Genomic DNA, 19,577 nt, shown 5'->3' on the forward strand with positions numbered 1-19,577 from the left:
GAAACCCACTGGTGTGGAGCTAACTAATTTAAACTGGGTGGCAGAGGGGTCCTTTCCTTTCTGTCAGTTAGGATTTCTGTTCCAGATCTCTTTCGGCTGAAGGTAAGAAACCAGGCCTTGATGTGAAAACCATCTGCTTGCTGCTCAACAAATAGGCAGCAGCAGCTGCGTTTTGTTGGTCGCACCGATGATGAGTGCAGGGAAAGACAGTATCATCACGTTGGAAGGTGCCTTTTGTTCTCAAAATCTTTAAAACAATTTATTTATTATGTCTTATTATTCTTCCTTGTAGCATGAGAACTTCCAGTAGGAAGATGGTATTTGTTACCCTTGTCCAAGTCGGGACTCTTCTCACTTGTGCACAGGCTCTGTGATGCATCAAGCATTGGGATTGCATTGTATTTGTGGAATGAGTTAATGGGTATATCCTCGTAAAGCTTGCATATGGCATCTTCACCTACCCAACAGAAGCACGAATACACAGACCAACTTATTCCTCAGTCACAGACTGGAGGTTGCATGCAATCTTGCTCCACTGTAATTTACAGTACTATAGACAAAGATCTGGAAAATAGGATTAAGCTAATCCTATTTGGTCAGCACAGACATGATAGACTGAATGGCCTCTCTCCCTGCCATGTTGCTATGAGTTCTATGAATCTGTGTGTTGATCAAACTTTCTGACTTATAAAGGCAAATAGTTTGATTAGGCCAAGTAACAAGTTTGTTCTTCAAATATCTTAGCACTTTGATCACTTTCTGTCCCACCACCCCCCTGCCGGCCGTCCTGCACCATAGCCAATTTTGAACTGCCATTCCAGAGGACAGAAGTTTAAATCCCATTTTAGCTGTCAGTTTAAATTCAAATAATTAAATAAATTTAGAAGATGAAAGAAAAGTTTTAGTTACAGTAATTATGCATCTACCAGATTATAGTAAAATAAAATCCCATTTTGTTCAATAACATCTTTCAGGGAACAAAATCTGCCATCCTTTCCAAGTCTAACCTATAATCAGCACCAAATCTACCAATGTGGCTGATTCTTAACTTCCTCCTTAATTCAGAGTCAGTTGCTGATACACTATAAATAGAGACCTTGCCAGAGATAATCACAATAGCCAATTAAATAAAACAAGATAGAAACCGTCTAGAGAAGGTTATACAGGTTTCCCCCGCCATCCGAAGGTAGAGCGTTCCTATGAAATGGTTCGTAAGCCAGAATGTCGTAAAGTGAAGAAGCAATTACCATTTATTTATATGGGAAAAATCTGTGAGCGTTCGCAGACCCAAAAAATAACCTACGAAATCATGCCAAATAACACATAAAACCTAAAATAACAGTAACATATAGTAAAAGCAGGAATGATACGATAAATGTACAGCCTATATGAAGTAGAAATATTTTTCTACAATCGTTGCCGCACTGTTCTGCACAGCGAAAATCTCATGCAAGCGCTCTCGGCAGAAACACTCTCTCCAGTAATCTTTAAGCTATGAAGCTGCCAAATCATACCAAATAACGCATAAAAATACACAGCCTATATAAAGTAGAAATAATGTATGTACAGTTTAGTATCACTTACCGGAATCGGGAAGACAGCGCCGAGCACAATGATGGTGTGTTAGGCTGAGTCATCGGAGGTTGGGGTGGTGCAGTGGTCCTGAATCTCCGGGCAGCGAACCGATACCGATCCGCGAAGAATGCAGCGGTAGCCGGGACGCACCCAGCACATCTTTAAGAAAAAAGCCGAAATAAAAAAGCTAATTAATTAGGTGCCGCCCGGCATGTAAATGTCGGCCCAGATCAGAGGCGACCAAACATGCAGGGCTGCTGCTTATGAATCTTTCGTCATCTAGAGTATATAAAATTGCCCCAACTAAAACTAATCAAATAATCAAAACAATATCTTTAATCAATGCACTTGTGATCCATTTTCAGTGAATTCTGTGCTTCATGGTGGGACTTGTTGAAATGTAAACATGCTGACTCCATGTGTCTCAGTACTTCCATTGCAAAACTTCCACAATCTCTGTTACCAAGCCGACAAAGTCTGTCTCTGTCTTGGTGAATGTCTTTATTCTGTATAAATCCATCTGAAAGGCCAGATATGTCTCCACTGTTTGAATTTAAAGATTCCCCATGCACTCCATTACTTGAGAAGTTCTCCAAACCATGCTGTTAGAACTGGCCCTGTTTCATAGCTTGCCAACTCCACTGCCGCTGCCTTCTTTGGGAAAGATGGCATTGATGACCCCAAACTCAATCTTTTTTGAACACCCTTGATTTCTGTGCTACGTGTAATGACTATAGAAATGACATGTTTTCTTAATCTTTGAAAGATCGGGTATTCTTTAGCAAGGTTAACTTAGGTTGATGTTTGTCAAAATAAGTATAGGAATACCCCTTAAGCCTGTGCCATTTGATCACATCATTTCTGATGTGCAAGTCAGCTCCGTTTACCCAACATAGCTCCAAATTAAACCCTGATTCTAGGTGTAGGATGCTTGATTATTCCAGACTTTCTCAGAGAAAATTCCAAATAAAACTTCATGTAAAAAGTAATTCTTGATTTCCTTTTTAAATGACCTTGTTGAATTGTTGAAAGGCTAATGGTATTCAAACATTCAGAAAATTGAGAAATTGGAAAGAAACCTTTGTATTAAGAGAATTTTAACATTAGCAAAGTTGTCTAAATTAGTAATAATATACATTTCTCCTTAGATGAAGAGAAATAATAGTCAAGCAAAATGAATGGTTGCATAGCTATCACATTACTTTAAATTAGTTTAAAATAGTGTTTTAACATAACACATTCTATACTATGCAAGGTTTTCAAAAGGATTTTCCTATTGCCAACATTTTTTGCCACATAGTTCACTGGAATTGAGCAAGATCTAGATGTGTCCAATTTAAACTGACTCTGACTTGCTGAGTGGCTGTTCTGTGAGCAAAAACATTTTGTTAAATCCACTCACTGGATTTTTTTTGTTTTTGGCACCATTCTTTGTAAACTCCAGATTCTGTTGTGAGTAAAAATCCCAGGAGATCAGCAGTTTCTGAGATACTCAAATCACCCTGGGTGGCACCTATTTAATTAACTTGTTTATTTCGGTCTTTTTCTTAAAGAGTGCCGAACGCGCTCCGGTACGCTCCGGCTAGCACTGTACCAATGGGAACATCCATTTATAATTAAGTCAGGGCCTAGCAAAGGGAATAAGGACTGGACAGCACATCCATTTGTAATTAAGCCTTGATCTAGCAGACTGTCTTATCTGTGACTAAGTTTCGCACCAACAGACTCGGTGGGCGCACCAGTTCAAATGATATCTTGCAACAGTAATGTATGGGGCTTACTATGTATAAGTATATGACTGTAACCGGAGAGAGGGGGTCCATTTGGCAGATGGTGGCAGTACTTATATGCCTTTCCTCTGACAACTGGGTCTCAAACTCTTGCAGGAAGGTGCGCAATAAACAGTTGTAACTATACGAAGCTGGTCTCTCGAGTTTTATTCAGATTCGACTTTAACATTGTCACTACTGTTAGTGTTTTGTAACTCCAGAAACTAATTGAAAGAAAAAAACACAGGAGCCAGGATACTTGTCTGCTTAGTTTTTTTTAAGCTTTTTTTACTGAGGCACCCACATATGATGTGGTGACAGAGTGGTGTATGGAATTCATGTACTTCTTACATATAGACCATAATGAATTGTGTAAGCAACAAAGAATGCTTAATCAAACAATATATTTACAATATTGCCTAAACATTACTGAAATATTGAACACATTACAGCCGCATTGATCAAATTGGTTGATGTCACATTTTTAATGAAGAGGATGCCACAGTTGTGTAGCACAACTATGGCACAGTTGTATAACTAGTAGAGCTTCTGCTTGACAGCACCAGAGATCTGGGTTCATTCCTGATCTTTGGTGTTGCCTTTGTGATGTTTGTATATTTTGTATGCTCTGACCACTCAGTTCAATAATCATTCGAAAATAAAGCCATAATCGAATAGATGATATTTCAAGGAAGACAATTATAATAGTGTTGTGTTTTAAATTAGCAGCAACACATTTACAGATCATGTCATCATACACGGTCCACTGATAATTAATGAAACAAAAGGCAGAGGTGCGAAGACAGTTGCTCTCAATCGCTGACAAAGAATAACTATTTACAATCCTTTGAACTCTTTGTCTGATATCGTTGAAGATGTGGCTTTTTATGACTTTTTAATTACAATTGTAGCTGTAGAATTTTTTTTGAGCATTAAACATAGGAGCTGACTTACTTGTCCAATATGGAGAGATGTTTGCCCTCAAGTATAACATGATGTTCTTCTTTTCATCTTTCAGTGAATGAGCAAGTGGGCTCTCTGCTATACATAGAGCACCTGCTTGGAAGACATGACGAGTTTCTGGACACAGTTGGGTCTGTTAGTGTGGAAGAATTTCACCTATAGAAGACGACAGACAGTAAGTGTTTTTATTTTTAAGAACTCCTCCAAGGATGTGAACAACATTGGTTATTGAAATGAGCTAATTTCTAATTTTTATTTCACCTGATGGAGCTGGGGTTTTAGCCAGGTGTTGCAGTTCTTGCAACAGATCTCATGGTTTCATAAGGGGAGAAGAGCAGATGTTCCAGGGAGTCCTTTGCTGTATGTCATTATTATTTTTCAGTTTGTTTCATAGGCATTTTAAATCTATGTAACACCTCTGGCCTTGAAACACTCTAAACAAAGAAGGAGATTCTATGAAAATGTGGATAAGCCTCTTGCTAGGCTGTTCCTCGAAGGAGTTTCCATTGCAGTCCGTTGGCTCTGAGGCAGCTAATGAGCTCTATGTGATGTGCTGAGAGTCCTTCAAGAGGGAATAGGTCGGTGGATAGTCCTTCCATGATTTACTAACTTGGGCCCTTAGCTCCTCAGTGGAGCACAGGGCATCGTTGATCTCCCGTCTCCATCGTCCTCTGAAGTTGATGGTTTGGATGGAGTTTATCAATGCTTCTGCAATCCATTACATCCACTGTACATGGGTTTGGTCTATACACTTTTACCTGTTTCCACCTCTCTCAAAGGGGGTGTAAGGTAAGATTCTGAGGGGCCCTTCCAACATTTATCCTTGACATTCTCATGCTCCCATTGTCAAGGCCAGAAATGTTTACTACATTCCATCAATTTTTTTCTTTGTTTTGAGCAGCCTATGGGCTAAGCATTCCCATGAGACTGCTATATAGTTGGAAGGAGACTTTGACAATGTCCTTGAAGTCAACTGAACTATAAACGACGATACACAGAAAAGGACTCCCTGAAGGGCCCAATCTGCCCATGTAGTTCTGAAATGCTGTGTGTATATATATATATATATCCACTCTCCTCCCGACAAAAAGCTATATGACATTTTAGAAGAGGAGTCAAACCAGATTAAAAACCCAGCCCCAAATGGGTGAAATAAAAATCCAAAATCAATCCACGGTAGTACCCTCACACTGATAATATCTGCAGGGCCTTGTAAAGATTATCTCTGACTCAGTACTTACTTGAAGGAATTAAAGGTCAACTGTTAAATCAAAAGAATACTCAAAATACTCAGTAGTTCATGCACCAACTCTGATCTCTTTCCATAGGGGATGTGTACCTGCTGAGTAATTTACTTCAGGAAATTGTAATTGCCATGGTTGTCTAATCCTTTTATCATTTAATCCTGTGCATTGAAATGACTAAATAATATGCTCCTTTCTCCTGTCATTTTCAAAGATTATTTATGCAGATTCAGCAGGGCTGTTAATAGTATGGTATATTTCTGCTTATATGCCATATAATAGGTGACATCCATTCTGTACCACAAGACTCAGCAAAAGGAATATGCTGTCAACATTAATTGCCATTATGAAATGTTTCAACAAGCCCAGCCATCTATATTTTGTGTCTGGCAGCCTGATCTTTCCTCTCTTGGCCGACTCTGTATTCATAAGTGTGCTAATTTTCTCAGAGGGTCTGTGGGCTGAGGGAGAAGCAGTACGATTCCTTCATTTCCCAAGTACAGTCTTTACAAAGCAGTCAATGGATGTAGGTTGGCTTTTGCCTTGAATGTGTGAAAGAATACTTCAATTTTAAATTTCACGTCATTGTTTTAAAGATACTTCAGCACCTTGCCCCTTCCATTATACATTTCCTCTCCTATTTCTGCAGGCTTTGTGTAGTCACTGTCCAGGGCCTGAGAGCCAAGCTCAGCTTTCTAACATAATCAGCTGAAACTTCTAGAGATTTAAGTGTTGTTTCTGAGTAAGAAACTTTCAACCAATATTCTTTATTTGCCTTCTTAAACTGGAAGCTAGACTTCAGTTCATAATGGAAATGACAAGCAACTATCAATCTGAAGTTAAAAGAACAACTTTGCAAAGGGGCACTATCTATAGGATGCAGGATGCCAGCCCACGGCACCTGGGCTGATTTCTCAAGAGTTAGGTGTGAGACAATGAGGTTATTTAGTTGGGCGTGCTTCACACCAGACAAACCGGCCACACCAGGTTCTGTACCAGATTTATTTTCTTGAATACAGTTAAAACTAAAAATCTCTTGGTATTCACAGGGTTAATAACAATGCAAAATTTTACTTTCTGCTGAGGTGCTACATTTAAGGAAAATGGTTATGTGTTGACATTTTCTAATTTGCTGCATTGGAATTGTACATTTTCCCATGTACTCTCAACTACCCATCCTGAAATTATAGAATCTTGGTATTTGTATCATAAAAGGGTCAGCCTGAAAGGAAGGGGAAAGCAATTGTTATTTCAGCCATTCAGCATGAATAAGCTACATTGTAGTTGGCAAAACTCTCAATAGTGAATAACCACATCCACTTTCTTCACATTGAATCAGTACAAAATGAGGCCATTCAACCTTTTCGTGCCTGTACCACTTATCATTATGTATCATGATCTCATTTCACTTTATGTCATTGCAAGTCTGATCATGACAAGTGATGAAATAAAACTTCTTTTCTCTACTTCTTTGGTAATTATGTTGATTCAAAATCATTTGGTTTCTGATTTAAGCACTGGAAGTTTTTCTTATTATTTACTATATGAAATTCATTCATGCTTGCAAATGCCTGTTAAGTTTAAGCTTAGTTTTCTCTGAGCTAAGTAGTGTATTCTTTTCATTAATTTAATACTATTCCCATTCATGACCACAATCGCCTCTGAATCCTAACTTCTCATAGTTTTTATTCAATAATTAACTTAACAGTGTTTAGGTAAGGAAGCTTCTCAAAGTTATAATGCTGCAATAGGGAGAATTCAGAACTTCGTAAAATGCTGGGATTACATCTACAAAGATGTTATCAAGTATGAAGAAGTCAAAAAAGTCAAAAGCTGAGGTTTGTTGAGTAATGAGGTGGGTGGAAACATACACAACCACTGACATTGAATTGGGGTTCACTTTAAGAGGCTGGTCTGACGTGATGACATAATTACGTAAATTTTTTTACCACATTTTATGTTCTTGTATTTCGTTGTCAATAAAGCAGTTATTATGATCTCTCTTAAACGTGTAATGCGTCTGCCGTTTTATTGATGAAAACCTGTAGTTTATTGTCATATGCAGAATTACATGTGTGTATAAGTGCAATGAGAAATTTACATGCATCATAGACACTTGACTTTAGAGACTCGACATAAACAAGAAAATCATAAACTGAACATGAACTATACAGAGCTATGAGATTGGTTAAAGCAGCATTGGCGATAAGGATAGCTGAGAGAAAAATTGTTTCAGGTTTGCAAAAACCAGGAGTAGCCTAGACTGGGTTAACAGTAAAGATTCATGTCCCTTAGCAATGAGATTAAAAACTGGGGACATCCTTTGAAGCTAATGAAAGGATGGATTAAAAAGGAGATAAAGAAAATAATATTCACTCCGATGAATAGTCGGGTCTACAACTCATTCGCTGAACGGATAAGACAGAAACCCTGCTCCTGATAATTGAGGACATGGTTGTGAACTTGTGCTATAACATTGACATACTGCAGATTGAGAGATAGGAAGTGGGATTGAACTAAATAATTCTTCATTGATCAGTGTCAAAATAATGAAGTGAATGGTATTTCTTCCTATAACTTCCTCTGACTCTGACTCCTGTGCATATTATGGACCGTACCCTTGGGAGATGAGGCAGAGTGTTGTTGCAGCATATGCTTTAGATACCAAACTACATGTTTGGATTCCTTTTTATTCCTGGTTTAAGGATCTCAGTGCTAAGCTTCAGTGGGGACATTTTTCTCTCTTGTAATCTTAAGGAAGCATTGCTTTATCAAAAAATTATGCATATTGTTGGTAGATATAATTTTATGTATAATTTTAGTATTTAAATTAAATTGAAGTTTGCTTTATAGAATTTATAATCATCACTTTAATTTTGATTTCATTGGTTTTTTTATGTTAAAGTGAAATCAATCTGGAAACATAACTGCAATATTAAGCGCTTGTCCCAAATATGAATTACACCTTGGGCGTTGACAATGCCACACCAAGAAATCCTTAGTTTACCTTTTACTAAAGTCTATAATAGTAATTGTCATGAAATTTGTAAAAGAACAAAGGATATCTTAGTGTGCTGCTGACATATTGACAGTGACCTTTCCTTCTAGTTGTATCATGCTTAATGTTGTAAGGCCTCACTAAATTCTACACCCACTCTTCCTTACATTCCATTTGGAAAATCCAATTGGAATGGCCTATTGTATTGTTCAGATTTGGATTTATGGTAAGAATAACCCTAAGGTTTAAATCAGCTTTCCTTAAATGCAGGAATCAGTTGGTTAATATTTGAAATGCTATGCTGCTCCAAAGTTATTGCTTTAACAATGCCCTGCTCACTTCAAATACTGATAGTGTGAATTTATGGTATATCAATGATATACATCCACTAAACCTGCCAGAAAAAGATAGAACTGGTCATTCAGAGTAACTGAATTTTTAATAACATTTTGTTTAAACTAATGTCAGCTGTATCTGTCACTGGATATCTGCAATGACAGGAACCTCATTCTTCAGATTTTAATAATAACTAAGAATGTTTAAAAATGTTTTTGTTTTCTTTCTACCTTCCTGTTTTGTTTGTCCTCAATGATTTTGCTTCTGCATTAATTTAAACGTATTTCAGCTCTGCATGATTCCGCCATGTTTCTTCAGCCGGCGTGGCTGAAAGCTCAGTATTTGCTTACTCATTTTTCACAAGCCACTGACCTCCTGCGGATGTGCACATGCAGCTTTGTCTCTCTAATTAGTGCTAAACAGAGGAAAACACAGCAAGAAAGTTTGGAGGCAGATGATGTCAAATCCCATTTATTTGCCACTGTCCAATATGTTAGATCTTCATTAGCTTGATCTCAGTTACCTATACTCTTAGTTCCAGGACACGAGGGGAGAATTGATGGTTGACATGTTTATTGAATCTAAAGATTGAGCACTCCAAAGACAGAAGATTTAATGCAGAATGGGTTCCAATCTTCCCTCTGGATATTCCTTGAAAGTTTATAGTTACAAGCAGATGAAAGAGGACAGGATAACCAAAAAAGAAGGGAAGGCCGACACTTGCAGGAAATAAGATATGTTCTTTTTCTTCAAAGAACAAAATATCCCTCCCTTCACTCTTGATGCTACTGTCACCCACGTCTCCTCCACTTCCCAAACATCCGCACCCACCTTATTTTCCCGCCGCCTTAACAGTGACAGTAACAGTTCCCGTAACAGTTCCTCTTGTCCTTACCTGCCCGTAACAGTTCCTCTTGTCCTTACCTGCCACCCCATGAGCCTTCACCTCCCAACGCATCATCCTCTGCAAGTGCTGCCATCTCCACAGAGATCCTACCACTAAGCATATCTATACCTTCTCTCCCCTTCTTCCCCCCTCCCCCAATTTTCACAGCGTTCGCTCCCCATTTGTGCCTCCCCACTATTCTCCATCCTGGCAGTTAACCCTGCAAGCTGCCTAAGAGCTAGCTATACCTGCCTGTATACCTCCTCCCTCACCTTCATTCAGGGCCCTAAACAGTCCTTCCACGTGAAGGAACACTTCACCTGCTAATCTGCTGGTGTTGTCTATTAAACCCCAAGGAAGAAATCCAGAGCTGGGATTGCTAAGGCAGCTTGATGTTGTTTACAACTTCACTCTGGAAACCTCTGCAATGACAGTGGTCCCAAGCTGTATCGGCGCTTGCCCTTCCCTTGGACTACATCAGTGACGTGGAGAGGGGGAACCCGCTCCATGGGCAGCAGCCGGTTCTTCAAATCTTCCTGCCCAGGCTTGCACCCTGGAGAGGACACTTAACCGAATCCACCAGAGGCGCAAACCCATGATCCCCTGGGATCTACAGCTACCTACAGATGCAGATTACTTCCCCTGGGTCCCCTCCTGCCCTTTCTCCTTCCCTTTTTTCTCTGGTCCACTCTTCTCTCCTATCAGATTCCTTCTTCTCCAGCCCTTGACTTTTTCCACCCACCTGACTTCAACTAGCTTCCGTCCCCACCCCCTACCTTTTTATTCTGGCATCTTCCCCCTTCCTTCTTAATCCTGAAGAAGGTTCTTGGCCCGAAACATCAACTATTTATTCATTTCCATAGATGCTGCTTGACCTGCAGATTTCCTCCAGCGTTTTGTGTGTGTTATAAGAAATCTTTACTACTGAAAATCTGGTTGTTTTTTATGGTAGTCTACCTTCACACCCAATTGACAACATATCAAATTTGATGATGAGCTGTTTTGAGTTATACTGGATAATATATTAGCTAACCATCGTGCATCCACAGAATTAGCTGTGAAATGTTTGATGGCTCTTCAGTATGAATTCTTTCTCTCTACTACAAATAAAATGTAATTATTTTAAGGTTAACTTATGTTAATTTATATTGAGAACCAAAGTCAGAGTGATTATATTCCAATAAATAAATTTGATATTGTGCTTGGATGTAATGTTGCATCTGATATTGCTGGGGAGATGAAGGTGATTTAAGCACTTAATTAAGCATATTAACTACCTCATTTAGACTGGAATGGAGCTATACATAGAATATAGCTTACCATTAAAAAAGAAAGTGGAATAGGGTACAGTTTTATAACTATAAATTATAATTCTAAGGGTCTAATGTTCTTCATCTCAGGATGTATTAACAGTAGTAGAGCTATTGTATGGAATGACCATTTACATTTACTGGTGCTGATTTTCATTGTTTTCTTTTCATGATCATTATATTTGATTTTGTCAGCTTTATTCCTGGCATAATGGTGAGTAGGAAGGTTGAGCAATGTGGTACGATACCTCTGCTTCAAAGAGATGAAGTCTTTCTGGTCTATTCATCCTACGTCCACCTTTCTAATTATTGTTTCACTAAAGGAGGCAACTGACAGACTTCCAAGGCTTTACCTATCAAAGACTCTTCAAATGACAGCAATGAATATTCTTCATCATATTCAGAAATATGGTATGTTGCCATTCCTCTATCTCCAAGAGGATTGGCTAAGAATGTGAACAGGATTAACCAATTAATCCTGTTTACATGTTTATGAACTGTATGTTGGCTTCTGTGCTGAATTTTAATATGTAAAGCATAGAGGTGGAATTAATAGCCAGGTAATAGTTCCCTTTTAACCCTTATTAAAACTGAGACCTACATATATCAGGAAGAACCAGGATGCAGTGCTGAAATTTTATAAGATATTGGTCAGACCACATTTAGTGTATTGTGGGGAGTGTTGGGTCCCATACCTAAGAAAGCATATGTTAACACTTGAGAGTCCAGAGGAGGTGTACGAGAATGATCCCGGGAATGAAAGGGTTGACGTTTGATGAGTGTTTGATAGCTCTGAGCCTGTACTTGCTGAAGTTTAGAAGAATGAGGGGGATCTCATTGAAACATACCAAATATTGAAAGGCCTCAATGGAGTGGATGTTAAGAGGAAGTTAAGATAGAGACAAGTTTGAGAAGGACGTGGGACTTATCCTTGCTGGTGTTCTGGAGCTATGTGTGTGCATTAACTTTGCATGTTGCATGTAAGATTATTCTCAAATTTACAACAAAGGAGAAAGCCAGTTGGTCCATTGTATCCATGTTGTAGACTATGTAGAACCACATTCAATGATACATTGGGATAGTGATCATTTGCAGGAATGAATGGAGAAATTGCAGATGGGGCTTATGCCAACCAAGTGTGATGTGCAGCAAATGTAATGGGATGGCAGTGTACGGTAGGGCACAAGGTGTCAGGTCTGCATAGAAAGCCAGTCTCCACCCAGCTAACAGGAATCAACTGCCTCTCATTTCTGACACATCACCTGCACCCTATTTAAATCCAGGACTCATCCATAATCCTTCTTCACCCATCGAACCAGTCAGCCACAATCAGTTTTTGCCTGCCCTCAGTTACCTTGTTGCCTGTGGTGTTAAGTAACCGTTTTTCATTAAAATTGTGGCCTCTCATAGCTTCATATTTTGCAGTCTGTTATGAAAGTTATAGCTCATCACTGATTCATCTCTATTGCTCTGCTTTTGGATCAAGATTCCTCTACATTTTCTGACAGGATGGGTGAACTAGCGATTGACCTAGTGGAGCTTGCTCACCTAAATGAGGTCATCTGTCAGCATGAGAACACTGTCCAGAAGCAGCAAGAAACCACTGATCATCTGTTCACCACTCTCTTCCAACTCTCCATCTTAATATGGCAACCCAGCACCAGTTAAACTCCTCCGTCTGAGCCCCAGATTCTGGTTACCGAATGCTTCGACAGCTCCCCGACCCTTTGCCATGACTCCCTGTGCCAGTGCATTCTACATTTAGAGCTGCAGTATTCTACAAACTGAGCCAAGGTTGTCTTTGTCATCACGCTCTTGACTGGGTGAACTCTGACCTGGGCTGCCACTAATTGGGGCAATAAAACTACCATTTGGAATAAATGTGTGGAATTCACCACTGAGGTGCGCCAGGTTTTCGACAATCTGGGAAGTGAGGCAGCGGATTGGATACTTGGCTTGCGTCAAGGATTACGCCGTGGAATGCAAGAGCTTCACGGTGGAGCTGTAAAGTGGAAGTGATGCTGGCCCATTTCTGTCATGGCTTCTCGGAGCACTAGAAAGATGAGCTGTCCACTTGGGAGTTACCCACCAACCGCGAAAGCCTCATTACTCTGGTCTTCCATGTTAACAAGCATCTTATGGAACGACCCTACAGGTCAACAGCCTGAGCCCCAGTTCCATTCCCAGAAATATTTCAGGCTGCAGGATCCCCATCATCAGCACCTCCAGAACCCATGCATTTAGGGACAGCTCCCATAATGCCCCAAGAGTGTGAGCGTCGGTGGAGAAACAATTTGTGTACTTACTGGGGAGTTGGAAATTACCCACACATCAAATGCCCACTGCGTCTGGAAACAGCACCACCAGGTAGAGAGGAGGGGCTTTCTATCTGATAAGGTTCCTCAGTCCCCACATTCCAGCACCATAGCCCGACTAAGTCTCTGTCCTCCACATTCCAGCTCTATGCACACAGGAGCTCTGCTGGATTTGGTTCAACAGGCAACTTTCAGAGCAGACTGCCTGTGCAGCTTGAACTCCCTTCCGAGCTTATTTCTCACCCCTTCTGCATCATGCCCATTGATGGACTTCCCTTAGGGTGTGGAATCGATAGCATGTGCACAGGGCTTGAGCACATGAACAGCCTCCTTATCGACTCACCAAACACTCCTCTCATCCTGCATTATCTTTGGCCCTCCGCTCACAATCCTCACTTCACTTGGACGTCCAGTTCACTGCTGAATTGGGGACCCACCTGCCAGGTCAGCTGCCAGGAACCTCAGTTGATCTCACCCCATAAATCCATGGAAGCCCTCGACCTCACAAAGTTCCCACTGCATTTCGACAACCTAGCCCTTGCTTTCAGTAAAAAGAGAGGCCAGCATCCTGTTCTCTCACAGACTACATGATCAATCTCCTCCCAGGCACCACCCCTCCATGTCTGTTCTCCCTCTCCCCTCCTGAGACCCAAGACATGAATGATTACAATGCTGAAACGCTACAGCACAGCTTCGTTTGAACATCCCAGTCCCCAGCCGGTGCAAAATTCTTCTTTGTCTTAGACAGGGAGCTACTTGCCATTAAATGGACCTTGGAGGAATGAAGATATTGGTTGATGGGAAGCATCGAGCCTTTCCTGATCTGGACTGATTACCTGAACAGGTAACAGATCCATACAACAGATCTGCCAAGTCAATCCCCAGGCTCGTTCGGCCCTCTTCTTCGAGCAATTCAACTTCACCTTCTCCAGTTACCTCCATGAACACTAAGGCGGATGCTCTGTCACAGCAGTTCGACTAAGCTGAATCGGAGATCAACCCTCAGCCCAATCATTCCGTCCTTGTAAATCCTCACCTGAATTGCCTGGGTCCTTGAGAGAACAGGGTCTGTCAGGCCCTACAGCATAGGCTGCTCTGGCCAGCACAGCTGACAGTCGCATAGACATGCCAATGGCCATGCACTCTGAGGCATTCCAGTGGGCCCACTCCTCAACCCTCTCTGGCCATCCAGGTGCACAATGCACTCTCGATTTTGTGTGCCGCCAGCTCTGGTGGCCCACTGTGATTGGAGACTATGTCGTTTATTGCGGCCTGCCCTCAATGTGCCCAGTCCAATTCCTCCAACCAGCAGCCCTTTGAGCTCTTCTGGTCTCTACCAATCTCTCAATATTCATAGTCTCACATCGCCGTGGGTTTCATCACAGGTCTGCCACTTTCTGATGGGGCCATGGTGATCATCACGATGGTGAACCAGTTCTCCAGGGTCCTTCATTGTACTCCCCAAGCTTCCGACAGCCAGTAAGACGGTTGACCTGGTTCATCGACGGTTTCTCTGAGGCCATTGTGTTAGTTTGTGGTCCACAAATCGTTTCACACTTCTGGTGAGCCTTCTGCTTCCTCCTCCACATCTCAGTTAGTTTGTCCTCTGGCTATCACCTGCAGACCAACAGTCAGTCAGAAAGAGCCAATTAGCAAGTAGAGAAATTTAGACAAACAAGAGAAAATCAGCAGATGATGGAAATCAAAGCAACACATACACAATGCTGGAGGAACTCAGCGGGCCAGGCAGCATCTTTTCCATAGATGCTGCCAGGCCTGCTGAGTTCCTCAAGCATTTTGTGAGTGTTGCCTGGAAATTTCTGCAATGGGAACTTTAATCCCTGGAATGTAGGATATTGAGGAGTGAACTGACAGAAGTGAACTGTATAACATCATGAAGGGCATAGACAGTGTGAAAACACATAATCTTTCCCAGAGGCCAAAATAGCCCCAGGACAGAACAGTCAGAGCAGAGATAAGGAGGAAGTTCTTCCATCAGAGGGTAGTGAATTTGTGGAATTTATTGCAACAGATCGCTGTGGAAGCCAAGTCATTGGGTATATCTAAAGCAGAAGTTGATGGTTTCTTGATTAGTAAGGATGGCAGAGGTTGCATGGAGAAGGTAGGAGAATAGGTTTGAGAGGGAAAATATATTTGCCATAATTGAATGGCGGTGCAGACTCAGTGGACCAACTAACCTAATTTTGCTCCTATGTCTTATGGTTTAGCAGTGTTTTCGAACTGGTTAAGTTAATGAAAACATACAGTATTTGTAATGGGCTGAATTATAATACTGAGTAGAACCTAATTTCATCTTTTGGGTAGTAATATGAGCACTGTACATAAAATTCAAAGAAAATATGGCAGCTTTAAGTCTGTACCGTTCAGTAAGCCCCAAGGTGGCTTGAGTTCAGGAATTGTAGTCTGTCTAAAATTTACCTTTATGTTCCAAGCTAAATTGTTGGAATGACAATCTGCTGGGGTTGCTGATATTGTGTAATAGCCTCTTCTGGAGATGGTCGAAATGTACATTGGATAGAAAAAGCAGTGGCCTCAGTCATAATGGCTTTCTTTGTAAGATTGCTTGGGGTGCTCAGAATGTAGGCTTATGTGAGCACACTGTGACTTGTCATTTCTCAAGGAACTGCTACAACGTTGTCCTCTCCAGAAGAAAACAGTCCTGAAGAAATTATTCCGCTGTATTGGAAAGATGGTGGAGGGAGTGATCTCAGTGATAAATGCCAAAAATGTAATGTCTGAATCTTTCCAGAATCATGTACATCATTATTACAGTGTTTTTCTTTGTATTTTTCAGTTTCAGCTGCTGATTGAGATAGCGTGGCCCCTCTTTTTGTTCTTCATATTGATTTCTGTTCGGCTCTCCTATCCGCCTTACGAGCAGCATGAATGTAAGTGCCAATCACCTCGGTTTCAGACTGCACTTTTCTGCGGTAGCTCCTTGACTGCTGGTTTTTAGGCTCTTGATGAGTCTTGTACTCTTGGTAAATAAGATTAGAAGTTCAATTCCTTTCATGCCCTGAAAGCAAATAGAACTGCTATTTGGACAGTTCTAATGTCAAGCTGCACTAGTTCTATCATTTTGTAACAGTGAGAATCAGGTTAAACAATTGAACATATGGTATTGACAGGAAAACATATCACTATCAAAGTTATATAATTTTAGTCTTTAATGTTTAATTGACTTTCATCTGCAAATAAATAACTATTTTCACATTTAATTACAAACAAAACTATTTTGTCAATTAACTGAAGGGAGAACAAATAAACCATTTCAATTGTAAATCGAGATTAGCTTCCCTACTACAAATAGAATGTTGCACTGTGGTCTTAGTCACCAGAACACCTGCCTTGGATGAATGCAAGTGAAGATGTGTGATATCACAGTTGTCCACTATATTGCATCCATTCTGTGACCTTTAGTCTGTTGCATCAGGCCTTTTCCTCATTAGTCTCAACGAACCTTGAATCGGACCAGGATGTACTCTGGGACGTGGACAGATCGCCTGTCGGACTTTTGTATTTCTCAGCTGCGATTACAAAATACTGTCACCAGTTGGTGTGCCGGGTTAAACATTAAAATCATTTAATGTATTTCAAAGAGCCAACAAACATTAAACCCAGTCCTAGAATGCTATCCCAGAGTTAAAAGCACACTTGTAAAATGGAAAGCTACCCTTGTGTTGTAGCAAAATTTATTTCTTCAAGTATTATCACCAGATCTTAATGTCGTCATCACAGTGCTTCTTGAAGAACTTGCCATATGCAATTTGTGTGTCCTATTCCCTGTATTACAATAGCAATTACAGAAAACCTATTTCATTGGTTGTACATTGAAAGGTGATGGAAGTAATTTGAGTAATGCTGTATAAATCCTTCTCCTTTGGCATCTACTTACTTATCTGGAGGTATCACACAGAATAGGCCCTTCCTGCCCTTCAAGCTGTACTGCCCAGTAACGCTTGACAACCCCGATTTAATCCTAACCTGATCATAGGACCATTTACAGTGACCATTTAACCAATCCAGTACACCCTTGGAGTGTGGTTCGAAACTGGAGGACCAGGAGACAACCTTCACCTTCCACAGGGAGGACATACAGAGCCTCCTTATAGAGGGTACCAGGATTGAACTCTGAACTCCGACATCGTGTCACACTAACTGCTATGTTATCATGGCACCCTGCATGATTGGCTGTATGGTTATATTCCAGGCATTACTGGTTTATAAAAGCCAGTTCTGAGGAACACACGTGACTTAAGTCTAAATACGGCAGTCTGCTTAAGAAATTAATTCTGTCGTTCTCCATCCAACCTCACCCTTTGCTGTGGTAGTACTGCTCAAGGCTAGAAGATGTCCTGGTCGTCATCCACTGCGCCTAGTCCCATCTCCAGCCGTCTCGACTCTGTCTTGCCACTGGATCCAGATGGGAATTGGGAAGAGAAAGTGAGGCTGACGCTGCACAACTCTCCCTCACTTAAATCCAAATCATGCATGAGTCTCGACACCATCATAATGGTGTCGAGGTCCTCATCGACATTGACGATGGACGAACACTGCTCAAGGCTCAAAGTTATGATTTCAACATTATTTTACCTCCACTAATTCTTCTTGAGTGATGGATTAATAACAAAGAACACACTGTTAATATATACCTTAAGAAGAATTAGTGCATAACTGGGAATTGAGGCAAAGGACTCATTCCGTTGCCCTATTCTTTTGGGAATTTAAAAGTATTTATTTGGCTCCTTCCTCTATAAAAACAACTTGGTGCTGCAAACATGTCACCAGCAGTCAGCACTGACATGACATAAACCTCCTGGATTGAGGAAGGCCGATGGGCAATAAGACTTTTTTTGGGATGGGTGAGAGTCTTATAGAGTCTTCAGCAAGTTTGCTGGCAATGTTATCCATGGGAGTTCTTCTCATTAATAGATGTAAGACACTACTGTATCAGTAAATCTCAAGAAGGCCTTGACCCAATGATATTGCTGAAATAGCAATTATTGCTATTGGGCCAAATATATGCATGAACACATCCCCATCCTGACTATGATCAGGAATCATTTGTTCAGAGAATCAGAAGTTTGATGGTCAATTCTAATGTAGCACCATGCCATCTAGGTCCCATTAACCCACCCTGATATGACTTTTCTTTTATCTTCAGCTAGTTTTACACTAAAGCCTCGCAGTACATTATTTTATCCGTTGGCTTTTATATGAGATGCCCCATAGCAAGTTCCTTTGATAGTACTGAAGCTGAATATTGGATGTGTCAGGGTAGAGTTCAGAACCGCAGTGGTGTATTTCCCATCTGCACTTTTCCCCCTATTATATTTTTAGATTGTCTGCAAGTAGTGGTCAGCGTTAGCCTCTTATAACCTCGGTTCAACATGTTAAATCGTGGGTTGGTAAGTTTTCCCAATAGAGAATTATGCTTGAACTGTAAGAATTTCAAATGTGTGATTACATTTCTGACCAATTTAACTCATGGTCTCTTTCAGAGTATCAGGGACGATATTTATTCCTCAGCCTACATTACTGAAATCAGTCATTAACACATTGTTTTTTGTGAGAGAAAGCAGTTCCCAAATGTGTCGTTTCTGTTCCTGCATGATGGCATCTTGTGAATCACTTTGGGCAACCTGGAATTGTAAAAGGCACTTGCTCCTTAATGGTCTTGAGTAAGGATCTCTGTTTTTCTTGCCTGGAGTGGGATTTCTGACCACCTTCCCCCTCCCCCCAAAAAAATCCTTTGAACTGTTCTTATTGGCAGTCAGGGATAGAAAATATATGCAACACATATTTCTAGCATCTGCAGATTTTCTCTTGTTTGTGATGGAAAATGCATACCAGCTCTGCCAGCAACATCCACATCCATTGAATGATTAAATAATAAAATTATTACTTTTCTTCTCTCTGTCGGTCCTGTATGTTTTAGTTTTTGGTGTTCAAAGTACATTTACATTTATTATCAAAGTATGTATGCAGTATGCTGACATTCAACTTCCCCACAGAAAGTCACAAAACAAAGAAGAATTATGAAACCTGTTCAAAGGAAGAAAAAAACAACTCCCCTCCCCCATGCACAAAAAACAAATCACACAAATGGCAACAAAAACACCAGATATAAAACACAATATCAAACGGCATATTTCAATTC

The 19,577-nt window shown here is 40.6% G+C and overlaps 1 protein-coding gene across 2 annotated transcripts in view; it reads left to right on the plus strand.

Annotated features, from left to right (window-relative positions):
- Nucleotides 1-19,577, plus strand: part of LOC134346993 (phospholipid-transporting ATPase ABCA1-like) — a 170,398-nt gene that overhangs the window by 22,526 nt on the left and 128,295 nt on the right. For both annotated transcript variants that reach the window (XM_063048934.1, XM_063048935.1), the window contains exons 2-3: nucleotides 4,363-4,482; nucleotides 16,212-16,305. In XM_063048934.1, coding sequence (XP_062905004.1) covers nucleotides 4,414-4,482; nucleotides 16,212-16,305 — 163 coding nt within the window. In that variant the 5' untranslated portion in view covers nucleotides 4,363-4,413. The remainder of the gene's footprint in view (nucleotides 1-4,362; nucleotides 4,483-16,211; nucleotides 16,306-19,577) is intronic.

Source organism: Mobula hypostoma, chromosome 5 (assembly GCF_963921235.1).
Source record: "Mobula hypostoma chromosome 5, sMobHyp1.1, whole genome shotgun sequence".
Lineage (NCBI taxonomy): Eukaryota > Metazoa > Chordata > Chondrichthyes > Myliobatiformes > Myliobatidae > Mobula > Mobula hypostoma.